The sequence below is a fragment of the Aulonocara sp. 'chitande type north' Nkhata Bay genome, linkage group LG20 (genome assembly GCF_057382095.1).
Source record: "Aulonocara sp. 'chitande type north' Nkhata Bay isolate Kocher_YH1m ecotype deep benthic linkage group LG20, A_spYH_male_GT1.1, whole genome shotgun sequence".
Lineage (NCBI taxonomy): Eukaryota > Metazoa > Chordata > Actinopteri > Cichliformes > Cichlidae > Aulonocara > Aulonocara sp. 'chitande type north' Nkhata Bay.
Window position 1 is genome coordinate 34,318,304 of NC_141363.1, and position 13,622 is coordinate 34,331,925.

The 13,622-nt window shown below is 41.7% G+C and overlaps 1 protein-coding gene across 2 annotated transcripts in view; it reads right to left on the reverse strand.

The window, feature by feature from the left end:
- Positions 1-13,622, reverse strand: part of scube3 (signal peptide, CUB domain, EGF-like 3) — a 76,766-nt gene that overhangs the window by 44,657 nt on the left and 18,487 nt on the right. For both annotated transcript variants that reach the window (XM_086276272.1, XM_086276271.1), the window contains exon 3: positions 8,937-9,062. In XM_086276272.1, coding sequence (XP_086132398.1) covers positions 8,937-9,062 — 126 coding nt within the window. The remainder of the gene's footprint in view (positions 1-8,936; positions 9,063-13,622) is intronic.

A 13,622-nucleotide genomic window follows, 5' to 3' on the forward strand; every position in this document is an offset into this window, starting at 1 on the left:
CTCAAAAAACCTGAGGTTATCATTTAAGTGCAAATGTCATACAAGAGTTTGTCTTAAGCTGAGGAGTTTGAATCTGTCATAATGGTTATCTGACATTGGAACCACAGCAGACTTGCACTAAAAACCTCCAACTGTGCGGCACTAAGCCGTAAAAATGCACATGCAGCACAATCCCTTGGCAACTGGGAAACCTGATCCACCTGGGCCAGAGTACCTGCTGATGACGAGTGTCTGTCAGCCCCGTGACGGGAGGAATGCAGAGAAAGGGAGGAATGAGGTGGGGGGAGGATGGTGAGGAAAAGAAGAGATGGAAAGAGTAGAGAGCAGGGGGGTTTTTGCATTGGGGGAGGTGAGGAGGAGCTGCACCACAAGGGTATATGAAAGCAAAGCATTTACAAAGGTGTCAGTTTCCCTTTCTTTTCACAAAAAGAAAGGGAAACTGACCACAAGCAGGAGTTACTGACTTTATTTTCATTGGTAATAAATTGTGCTCTTCCAGCTGTTCTTTCTGAATATACAACTCCCATCCAGGCTCATTGTTCTTCTTGACAAAAGAAACAAATGAAAAGTAACACAAATGAAATGACGGTGCTTGTGTGTCATGTTTTGCTGCTTATTTTTGCCTGGAGTGCAGCAGAGCTTTGCTCCTGTCGCCCTCTGTGTGTCTGAGGTGTAGTTGTAGAGATGACACTCCATATTCTTCCTTTCCCTCAGATATGGGGTCCTGGTCCCTTTTTACTGACCACGCTGGAACCTTATCCAGTCCTCTGCTCAATCCATTAAAAATCTGCTGTATATACAAGCCTTTTTTTTAATAAACCGTCATGCGAAACTAATTTACTGTCTATTTGTCCAGTCTGAGAAGGCCTCTGGATTAAGTTTCCTTTCTGGGGAATTCTCAGTACGGGAAGAGCTAGAAATTAAACGTACTTTTCTTTTTTCCTTTATTTCCACTCACAGACTTGGATTCACTGGTGTACAAAAACACAAAGTGGCACCTGACTAGATGGAAACTTCTGGGGTTTATAAGTAGGTCAGTGGCAGGTAGCACTTATAAACCTTGTCAGCTTGCCAAGTGTGCTGTCCTGTCCTCACATTCCATGAGCAAACATGTCTCTTTTCGCTAAAACAAAAAAACAAAAAAACAAAAAAACCAAATGTGTCACATCAGTTAAGACTGATGGTAAAAACATTACTCTGCAACCAGGTGAAGCATCGTTATCTGAAAAACAAACTTTACAAGAAAGTTCACATTTAGGCTTAAACTCAAGAGTAAAAGACGGAGAATTTATGAAAAGCTTGGCGAGGCTTTCATTCAACTGTGTGGCTGCTTGGTGTTGACCTCGTGGTCTCATCTCTTCATCATGAAAGTGGCAGCGACAGAGGGAAGACCTTTGAGCTGACGAAAGCAGCCGGCAACCTACAGCTGCGCCTTTGCAGATAAACTGTTAGCACGTAGCAAAAAAAACTTTCACAACTCACAGAGAAATTTGTCCAAACATATGCAAAAGTCTCTTTTTCTGTTTCTTTCCCTTTCCTCTCTTCCTTCAACACACACACACACACACACACACCTACCAAAACTTCGGAAATATAAAGGCTACATAAACACAACAGTCCTGGATGCATGAGCAAAATGCCCATGAGATATGCAACCAGTCTCCGAGGACCTGTGGGAATTCTCCTTCCATACCATCAGCGCATCAATGAAGGTTTAATTTCCTGATTCCTTCATCCTTCCAAATGAGGCGTCGTCTGTAGGTAGATCTCTCCTGTTTAAATAGCTCCCATAATTGCCTGTGTTGTGTGCTGGGCAAGGCTGGCGTCCAAAGCAAATATTTCCAAGCGGAAAGGGGTTCTGGCATGGCCAGGCGAAGTGCTCATGTTATTTGGACTTAAAACATTTTTTAAAAATTCTCTAGAGAGGGCAGGAAAAAAAAAGTCTTAATCAAGTTAAAAGGGCTGCCTTCCTTCTGAAAAATGAGACATGTCTCCGCTCCATCCCTCCTTCACTTTAGGAGACGAAGGAGAAAGGAGGGCTCAAACTGAGAGAGATTAAGAGATTGGTTGTGTTTGCGGAGGCCATGTCCGTTGGTTTCTCAGATAGCTCTGCCTGTATATATAACATTTGGCCTTGCACAGAGCTTTAAAGTCGTGTAAACATGTTGGCTAGTGATGGGATTTCCGGCTCTTTTTAGAGATCCGGCTCTTTAGGTTCGGCTCACTAAAAAGAGCCGGCTCTTTCGGCTCCGAACCGGCTCTTCAGGTTGTTTTGTTGCTTTAATTAATTTATTATTAACAATAATATAAAATTATGCACAAAAGGAATTACTAACGTAAAAACAAGTGGTTTTATTTATATATGTTTATATATAAATATATGCGGTGGCCCCTAGAGACAAAACACGTACAAACTCCAAAACACATTTCTAGCATGAACTGAACTTCCAAAGCAGAGCTACTAGATCACTTAAATTACACAATTGAAAGCATGTGTGTATTGTTTGTGTATTTATACACAGGCACTCATATATATATTCAAATAATTTAAAAAAAAAGTTCATTTACCTGTTATTACCACACACCAAATCCGGTCGTTGGTACTTGCTGGCTTGTGTAGCCACAAGATAACAAAGGCTCAACACTGCGCCCAGCATCCTGGAGCACTTCTGTTGTCTTTTGTACGTGTTTTGAGTTTTTATGTGCTTCTGAGTTTTTAAATGCTTCTGAGTTTTTACGTGCTTCGGAGTTTGTACGTGTTTTTACGTGTTTTGGAGTTTTTACGTGTTTTGGAGTTTGTACGTGTTTTTACGTGTTTTGGAGTTTGTACATGCTTCAGAGTTCGTACGTGATTTGAAGTTTGTATGTGCTTTGTCTCTAGGGGCCACCGTAAATATACTTTTATTTATTCACTCCACATAAAATGTAATAAATAAATCATATAATACAAAAATCAACTATTCACATTTCAAGTTTTAACTATTTAAATTTTCAGCTTTTTCCTTTCACAAATTTAAAGTGAAAAGAACACAAAACACTGCAAACCACAACACAATTAAATATAAATTATAATATGAAAACTAAAAGAACATGCATATTCTCTGTCATATGGACCTGCATGAATAAACTTTCTCAATCCTTTATCATCTGCAACCGAAAATAGTTGTGGATGATTACTATACCTTTCTAATGTTGCTGTCCCTGCCTCTCTTTCTCTCTCTCTGGCTCTGTTCCTGTGCTACTGAGTGTAACTACCGCCCCTCCCCCCTCTGCCCAGCGTAAAGCACAAGGCTCGCGTGCAGAGTGAAGCGGAAAAAAAGTGCGAGAGAGAGAGAGAGAGAGGCTGAGAGAAAAAAAAAAAAAAAACCCCACGTGACGGCTCGCGATAAGGAGCCGGCTCGCGTCGTTCACGTCAAAGAGCCGGCTCTAAGAGCCATTTCGTTCGCGAACGACCCATCACTAATGTTGGCTGCTTTACAGAAACCCCTGAACCCCCTTTTTTGAAGAAATACGCTTTTCCTTCTCCGTTTTCTAAAGGTTCAGTGTCTTTTGGAACATTATTGCTGACAAAGACTTTTTTTTTTTTTATTCTAGCGAGGAGTGTGGAAAAAAAAATGCTATCTGTGAGGCTGTCCATGTATCCATCCCAGTCCTTGGCCTCTATCTGAATCAAACAGAGCTGGCTCTGTAGTCTAGGAAGACCAGAGACAAGGAGATGAATGGACAGACATTGGCCTCTTTGCACAATTCATTCACAGGAGTCGAGTTGGCTTGCGCTCTTTTAAAAAGGCAGCAAAACAGGGCCATGTGCAGCGATGGGCAGCAACAGCTGGTGGGCTACAGGAGCAGACTTTGCTGCTCTCATAGATGAGCAGAAATCAGCTTGGCTTGACTGAGCATCAGTGGGGAAGGAGTGGCACATCCACAGCCAGCTTCAATTAAAACAAGATCCCTTCTCATTTCAAACAGGATTACAGGATTTCCTATTTTTCTATGTTGCTTCTGGACTTCAGTGCCACAGCGCATTCATAAACCCACTTGACTTAGCAGTGACCATGACGCCAGTATTGAACATAGTCTGAGAGGACAAACTGAAGGCGCAGATGCTGAAGCTGCACACATTCAGCAGTACTCCAGCACCTGTCAGCTGAGTTTTTCTAAATTGATATAATGCAGGAAGTCCTGATCTTTCATCTGCAGAGCACACAATCTCTTAAATCACCAGAAATGTGTTTGACCATGACAGGGTGGAAGCCTTAAACGCTTATAGCGCAGAGCAATTTATTAGTTCCAGCTCTTCCTGTCCTCCCGACGCACTGTTTCAATACAGCTAACTGATTCACATCTGCTAAGCAAACATGAATTAATTCCGTTAACTATAGCATTTCATTCTTAAATCAGCAGCAAGGTTTGATTTTTTTATGCCATTACATAAACAACGCTAATAAAGCAATGATTAAATTCAGAAACGTTTTGACTTCACCCGTCTCCCAGGTAACCATTGTTGCAAACAAAGCACAGACTTAGATTTCAGATCCAATCACCCGCCGAGCTATTTCCTAAATGAAAATCTATGAGCTAAGCTCATGCTTAACAGTGTTCGTCTGCTCCTCCAAAACAAGTCTGGAAGTATTTTAAAAAGAAAACCTCAGGATAAATGTTTGGATGGACACTGCTATGTCAAGGAGACAAGAGGCCCTGCCATGATGGCTCCCAGTCTGCTGCATGCTTACATCCCTAAGACCAATCACAGGCTTGAGTTTCCCCCCAGAGCCCTGCCAGTGGGCTCAGCTGGAATTGTTCATTTCATGGTGGATGGGACTGAACAATCCTGAGAATGGAGAGAGAGAGAGAGAGAGAGAGAGAGTGGGCGATAGCTAATTCACCAATCTCACATCTATCCTTTAGCTCATCACTCCAGCTCCTCTGAGCTATGGAGAGACTCTCTCGTCCCAGCCCTTATCTGTCTGTTTCACAACAAAAGCAAAGTGACTTCTCGCTGGGGAGAAAGCTGGATATTTGCATCTGCAGCAAGAAGTCAAGAAGGGTTAGTGCTAAGCACAAGAAGTATCCGTATGGTCCTGAACGCCCCCTGGGTTTCATGACTGAGGGGTTAAACGGATAATCATTGCCCTGACTCATTTCTACACATTCAGGAGTTAAAAGTGGTAGTAAACCCAAGCTAGTGTCGAGTATTTTATGTCAGTGTCAGGGGTTTGGAGGTTATCCTCACTGCACTGGAAGAGTGGTCAATGCACTTAAGGAAAGCATTTAATAGGCTGCAATGCAAATCTGCGTGAAGGTCTTTGATGACCACCTTTTTCCATCAGAACCTGGTCAATAATACATCAGTCTGAAACCTCCCGTTTCATTAGCTTTCCTTGCAGCATGATCCCAAAGGATTACATAGATGGGGATGTGGTTCAGCCAGGAGACGACTCAGACACTTTTGTTTGATGGAAATGCTTCCTGTCATCTATGAAAGCAGGAGAAAACAACATCGCTACACAATTACAGCCTTTAGCAAAACACTAAACAGTGTTAAATGACATGACCTTTCCTCAGTTGCTACTTCAAAAGGGTCCTTCAAAAGCTCTTTTCAAGGCTGTAATGACATTGCTTTTGTGTTACAGTTCAAGCTACGTCTTTGGGGAAGGTTAAAGTAAAAGGGAATTCATTTCCCTACAGATTGCCCGAGGAATTGAGCTCTGCCAAATCAATACAAATCAAATCAGTGTTGGTCAATAAAAATCAAAGGAACATAGCATGCTAAGCTGTGTGTGGGGAGTATGTGGAGCTGGACAAAAAAAAAAAAAATCAATTCTACAGAAAGAAGGATGGACATGTTCTGGACTGACGGAACAGGATGATGAGTAAAAGCAAATAACACGATGACAAACACTTATCCTTTGCAGTTTGATGGTGCTCTGTCAAACATTTGTAATGTCTATTTCAAGCCTGCCTTTGTTTCTCCCAGTGAGTCACACTCGGGATGCATGTGACTGTGGCATGCCTACTCTTGGGAGCAATAGAAATATCATTATTTGGGTGTATTAGCTCCGGAGAGAAGTGAAACGTTATCATTTGTGGTTTTAAGGAAGGGGTATTTATGCTGATACACATGGCATTATGCTTCTCGAGAGAGTTTAATGAACTAGCAAAGATAAGAGTGCATTTTGGTTTCTGTAGGACCTTAACCAAAACACATAAGTCATAAATGTGGGGACGCTGGTGCTACAGTGGGGAACTAATAGCGGTCCTCCATCTGGTTTTCATTGTAAAGAGGATGTGTGTTTTGGATTAAATTGACACCGATTCCTCTGTTTTTCCTCAGACTCAAGAAATCCTTTACAGCCTTGCCATGAAAGAGGTGCAGTGATTAAAAAGCACCCCTCCCTCACCTCTGCGAGATAATAGCCGTGACAGTTATAAAAGATGTAATCGAGTTCTTATATGCTTCACTTACTCTCCCTGTGATTTTTGAGAAGGTACAATAGCTCCCTCTGAGGTAAATTATACAAGAGTGGCATCTCACTCAGGACGCTGTGATATCGCATCGCTTCCACCTTGCTGACTTTCTGACATCTTTGTGGGGTTAGGGCAGACGAGGGAGACCTCAGAAACCAGAGCGTCCCCAGTGAGGCACACAAGGCAGTGTTCTGCTTCATGCTCCGCTGCCTTCTGCCACCGCCCAATGTCATTATGCTGCCAACACATCCAATTACAAGGAGCTCTGTGGCATGTGCGCCAGAGAGCAAACAAAGAAGACGCTGACAGGGATGCATGTGCGCTTGCCTAACCGGTGTCCCTGAGGTGACACTCGCACAAACACTCACACACACACACACCATTGCCTACTGACTGCAGAAGAACCTTAGAGACCTGAAATCTCCTGTGGGAGTTTAAAGTGCACTGTAACCATGGGAAGAAAAACAAAAACATCAAATCAAATCGCTGGAGCTTTGTGGAGGAATAGCATGAGGTGAATCCAAAGGGAGCACCTTAAAGATCTCAGACTCTAAACTCACGGTGAACTTTTGAGGATCAGGTGAGTGTCTCCTCCACTGTGGCCTCGGGCACATCTGGTCTATAAGGGCTCTGAGGCTCTGACCTCGTCTGGGAACCAGCTGCTTAGGCTCTCCATTCCAGGGCCAAGGGGACTAATCTTTTCTCAGGGGCCAAAAAGGAGCTTAAACCTGGAAGAGGAAGCTGGGGGCCTTAAGATGAAACCTCCGCTATTCCTCTTCCTCTCCTCTCTCTGTTTGTGCTGAGGATTATTCCCTTAGCAGAGCAGAGCACGGGTATTAGAATGAATTAAATTCTCCAGAAAAAGCAGTCTCTAGAGCACTTTAAGGTCTCAAGACAAGAGCCGAGATTTGCAATTGACAGCTGCATATACACAATTCAGTCCGTCTTCAAACCCTCTTGGCTATGTTGAGATCAAAAAAATATATTTATTCATTTAATAATTGATAGATCGTTCAAAGAAATGCAAGAGAATTTCTGATACAAATCTCAAGCTTTTCAAAGAAGTCTTTGCCCACTTTCAAACGGGTCTCTTGCGAGAAAAAACAAAAATAAAACATGGCAGCAGAATAAAGCAACAGAATAATAAAAAAAAGGAAACTTGAAAGCTCTCTCTGTGTTTGATCGTGTGTGTTTCACTATGACAAATTATATCAAAGGGATCGATGGACGCAATTCCGTTTGATGCGCCAGCAGCAGCCACACAAACAATGTATCGCAATTACACACCTGCACGCAAGGCACACCAAATGATCCACGCACAACTGAATGCCATTACTAAATGGTTTGGAAAATAACCCGGCTTTACATGATAAATACAAGCGCACGGGTGATAAAGAGGCAGAGAGCGAGAGAGAAAGAGAGACGGTAAGACTGAAGGAAAGAGGAGGGCATCGTCAAGTCAGGACAGGTTAATTATCGATCTAAAGATGGGAGTATTTTCCATTCCATTGTAGCTTAATCCCAGCATTACATGCAGTTCATCAAGTAAATGCGGGGCTGATTCGAGCATGATGCCTTTCGTGCCCGCATGCAGAGTCTCTTTCACAGCAAATCGTTAGGTGCTGATAAGTTTTTCTGCCATCGCTTCATCTGAATGTGAATTCTGCTGTGATAGTCACATCTAACTTTACTCCACAACAAAATCACAGCAGCTCACAGGACTAGCTGGCTTTCAGCATCAAGTGAAATGCATCGTGCTGAGGCTGTAACCAAGATGGAGATGATTTCTTAGGAGCAGCGAGGTCTCACTTTGGGATTTCAAATCAAAACAAAAGGAGCGAAGGATGAGTGGATGGGGTAAAAGGAGCGAGAGGAAAGGAGGGAATGGAGGTGGATGTGTGATGTCTATGTTTAGCAGCTCCAGCTGCAGAAAGAAAACTATGTTTTGCTTTATTTCATAACCTTTTAAATGTAATACATTCTCAGTGAGGCCAACATGACTGGCACTTTGGTGAAATATGAAACCATGGGAAAACATGTCGGCTGACGGCTCACTCAGAGCTCGCAGCTCACGGTCGAACTCTTCATAAATTCTCTCCTTTTCATCAGAGATATTATAAATAAGGGCTGCATTTTCCTTTTGTGAAAGCACATGTGGAACTACCTGCTATGTGAACAAGGGAATGGCAAAAATATCTGAAGCAGCTGTCTAATAAGAGCCAAGTTTGGCCTTGAGACAGACATAATACCATCCATACTGGGACATTAAACATTCAGAGTGAAGGATCTTTGCAACTACACGGGTTAAATTATGGTTAGCTTGAAATTTGACACATGTAGCTAATTATATACAAGTTCTTCTGACAAAAGCCCGTTATGGAAACAGTGTTTGACCACATGATTGTGTGACACGTAGGAGAAAAAGCAACACACAAGATCACTTCAAATACTCACACATATACACTCACCGAGACAATTGTGCCCATCATGCGCCAAGCGAAAGCCGTCGTAGCACGTGCACCTGTAATTTCCCGGGATGTTGATGCACTCGTGGACGCAGCCGCCATTGTATTCAGTTGCACACTCGTCGACATCTGCAGAAAGATGACAACATGAATGTGCTTCAGAAATGTAGCTATAACAAACCAGTTGATTTTCAAAGTATGACCACGATTAAAGAAACGTTTCAACATTTCAGAAGTACGAAAATGTCTTCTTTTGCTGAGGGTTACTTTAGCAGAGTGACATGACTTTAATATTTGCGCATTCACTGTGAACATACAGCCAGGCAGTGGTGAGCTAAGCGTACAGCCTGGAAAATTGGAAACTTTTGGTCAAACTAGATCCAAATTAATAAAATCCACACCATTTTTCTAAACCTGTAACCTCCCTGTAATGGTTTACAGACAATAATATCCACACCTGCTGCTGGATCAAGGACTTCCTAGTAGCAACCTCACTCGTTACAATAAAGCTCTAATAAGCCTAATACATAAAGTCAAGCCAAAACCAATCATGTGTATAACCTTTATGTTTTTATCATTCTTGGCACAGATTAGACAAAGCTTGTTCAAAAATGATTAATTATTCCCTTAAAATAAACACATACACAATTAAGCAATCAGGTCAACTTTTAGAGGGCCCAAATCATCTGGTTTTGTTCCACCTCTGCTTTCACAAGTGCACTTTCAAGCTAAACATGGAAGAGACATCAGCTGTGGTAATTGGATGATTCACCTGCTACTGACATAACCTGGGAATCTGCCACAGACTGCTAATATTTTTCCTTTTATTAAAACCCAACAGCCTAAGCTTTTATGACAAAGTATCCTAAAATTTGCCAGTTTCCAGTTGCCAAGACATTGATTCTTACTCATGGAATGTTATTTCTGGCAACATGTTAAAGCATCAGAAACCATTTTTGTTCAGTCCAAGACACTAAAAACCTTTCTACCATGACCTAAAGTATAAAGTCAGCAGCAAAATATGTAGCTATTTATACAAAACACATACCTAACTATTAAGTTATCAGAGCAAGTTAAACTGCTTTGTCACCAGGAAGATATCTTCATGAAATCAGACAAGGCATTGATTTTAGTGACCCACTGCTAGTCGATACTGGGAAAGAAAAATGCTAATATTGATCTTATGACTAATAAAACCAACCTAACTTCAGCTCAAGTAGCTAAAAACTAAAGAAATGTGACACAGAAATGAGACGGAGGCAGAAAGATAAAGAGACTGCAGACTGCTATGACAGTTTAAGTGGAGTTGTCTTTTATGGTTATGATGATGGCTGAGGGGCCCATACTGAGGAGACCCAGACAAGGTGGATGAGAACACAGAGTACTTCCATTTCGCACTTACTGTCCCATTTAGGGCCAATGATTCTGGTTATTCAGCTCCTGCTTCAGACTGCCTCTCTCAGGGCTTAATTGGACTTGACAGCAGAGGGATGGAACTAAAACATAGAGACTCTCCTGCACTCTGCTTAGTCGCTTTCCACACGTCTGCGTCGTTCTCCGATCGTAGCACACGATCACCCATCACTTTTTCACTCTGTTCTAGAAACACCCACCACATGTTGATGAAACACTGACTCTCCTCGACTAACTAGCTTTTATTCAGAGCTGGGCACATCTGACCATGTCAGCGCCAAAGTTGTCTTCATTCATATCTAAAAGACCTGAAAGTTTACACAGTGCTGTGTAGGCCTTTATCATGCAAGAGTAATAGGTAAATATCAGATTATTGGCATGAGATATCGACACCCAAAAGAACCATGTTCAGTGACAAGAAGAACATGGAGTCCTGCGACAGATGGTATGATTCCCACATAGCCGTTATCTCAGCATCACGGAGTCAGTCTGGGATTACATCGAGAAGAGAGAGACTCAGACAGCTTAAATCCACAGAGGAACTGTGGCGGTTTCTCCACAAAGCTTAGGGAAAAAAGTCCCCGTAACAAGAACAACTTAACGATCTCTGACTCCAAACTACAGAAGCTCCCGGCTGTGCTAAATAAATAGATTTTTCCATTAAAAGGGAGGGCAGGAAATATTGTTAACTTCCACTGACATCTAAAGTCTAACTAAAAAGATAATAATAAAAACAAATCTATTTTTGTAAAGGAGCTAAAGTGAAATGTGAACAACTGCCCAACATATGAAAACTACACCTACAACACAGAGTGTGAAGCAACAAGCAACACTACAACCGCAGTAAAAATAAAGCGTGTTTAAGTCAAGCTGATGGTGATTTAAATTAGGTCTGCAAGTCAACACTGGAAAATAGTATTGGAATTTATGGAATTTAGCTGCAAAGTCATTTGTAAAGTCCAAAATGTTAGATCAGAAGGAAGCACATGTTTTCAGAGCTTTTGTTGAGTTCAGCTTCTTTAAGATAAAATGCTAGGAGTACTCGACCAATCAGCCAAACACCTAAAATTCGCCCAATATGAAGTTTTCTTTAGACTTTCTTTCTTTTTTAATTGAAAGGTAGCTGATAGCATTTTAAACCACCCGACAACCATTAGGGTATACTACAAGCCAAGTTCACCACAGTCAGGGTCTCTTTGTGTTAGAGGCCTTAAAAAACAAACAAAAAACATCTTCAGTCAGAGATAACAGGTATCATGTTGGTTATCAACTTTCTTCATTAACTCAGGCATTTTGCCTCAGGCATTCACATAAAAGGATTTGACTCTTTTATGCACAAACTGGATCAATTGAGCACCGCCTATTCCAATCAGAGACATTATTAGAGGAACTGATGTTGGAGCTCTGTAATTACATAACTTAGTTAAGCACCTTTCTACTGCAAGTCTCAGTCACACAATCACACACATACAGTCATGCAAAATTTTTAATGTATGCCTTTCTAAGATTTGCTCACACACTTACAGTCTGGTCAATGCAATGAGAGCAACTCAGAGGCTCAGTATCTTGCCCAAGGATACTTTGGCATGCACACTAGAGGAGTCAGTGTCATCAATGCACCAACCTTCCAATAAGGAGACAACTCGCTCTACCACCTGAGCCACAGTCGCCGAGGAAAAAGTAATTTGTTATACTGGTCGTTACTTTGCTTTCAGGTAACTCTGTAAAATAGCTGATTCTACAACCCCCCGCACACCAACACAAATCCCTAATTAGGACACACATTTCTAAAATCTTTTTCTTAGTAGAATACAAAGCTGACCACACAAAGTACAGATGAAAACCAGCACAAAAACGTGACTGCCACATTGATTCTGCTGTAGAAAGGTGAACTGGTAGCAAGGGAGGGTGCCTGATATGTTGTTACCTGTTGAAGTTAAGGGTCTGGCTGCTGGCGCCACCACTCACTCTGGGATCTTGGCTAGCTTAGCGTTAGCATGCTGTCTTGGCAGATGCTTGGAAAGAAGTGAAGTTGTTTCTGTCCTGGGTGCAGTTTTCCACTTTACCATTTATCTCGTCCTTTTGTGTGAGGCAGGCAGACTAACAATTCCAAGGAACTGTACTACTGACTGCTTAGGGAAACAATTGTGCATGTAATAAGTGTCCTTGTGGATTTGTATTGCAGTGTATTTATTGGTTGGGGAATTGCTAAAATAAAAAATTAAATTAAAAATAAAATACAGTGTAAGTGTCATGCTGGTGACAGCAAGTTATCAGGTGATTGTTACAGTGCTGGCAAGTTGCCAGGGTGGGGGGGGGGGGGGGGGGGGTTATAATTAGTGGCCTTTTATTGTGATAGACTAATTTAATTAATTTTCAATTTAAGGAAAAAAATAATAAACCTGTATACATTTTTGGCTGATATTATCCTCTTGTTCCGTTTATTCTGGACTCGTCCCTGCATGATCTTTTGACTGCAAGATTTTATATGAGTAGGATTGAGGCCTCTGCACTCACCATGTGCACGTGTGATCACCACATAAACATCAAAAATACTTCACTTTTCTTGTCTTTATGCTTTCTGGTGCCCTTTTTCAACACAAGTAGGTGTTAACTTGGTGCAGCACTCAAAAATTACTATGACATTCAACAGGCAGCAAAGAAGTATTGAAGAGGCGGCAATACAAGTCACTGTACTCCTGCTTTTGAATTTTGTTTTACAAGTATTATCAACCTTGAGTTCAATGGAAACCCAACCTTGCACATATTTTACAATAAATTCAATAAAAGCAAACTTTTATGACCTACAGACAGAAAGCCATGAAAAGCACTTGGTCAAGTAAATGAAAGAATAATAACAGTAAGAGAAAAAAAATGGCACTTTGAAATACGGTTTTGTAATAATAGTAATAAAAATTGTGGGATATAATGATCCGGAGGCTTTGGGCCCATTGAAAAGGGCTAGAAAAACAGACTTGTGTCTGACAGTCTACAAGGCCTGCCTCCGGCTGTGGAAATATCCCTTACGGCTTGGCAGAGCCTTCGACTGCCGTTTCAGCCGCTATCTTAATTTTCTCCTCTAACATGTGTAGGAAATTTACTGCTTCATTTCATCTTGTCACAAAGGAGCACTCTGCACCTGGCTTTCACCTTCCCTCCATTTGCAGCCCTCTCTCTTGTCTTGCCTCCATTTTCAGGAAGTCTTTAAACTAATGAGTTATATTAACTGAGACATACGCTCTCATCACACCCGTCACTGGCTCAGGGACTTGCATT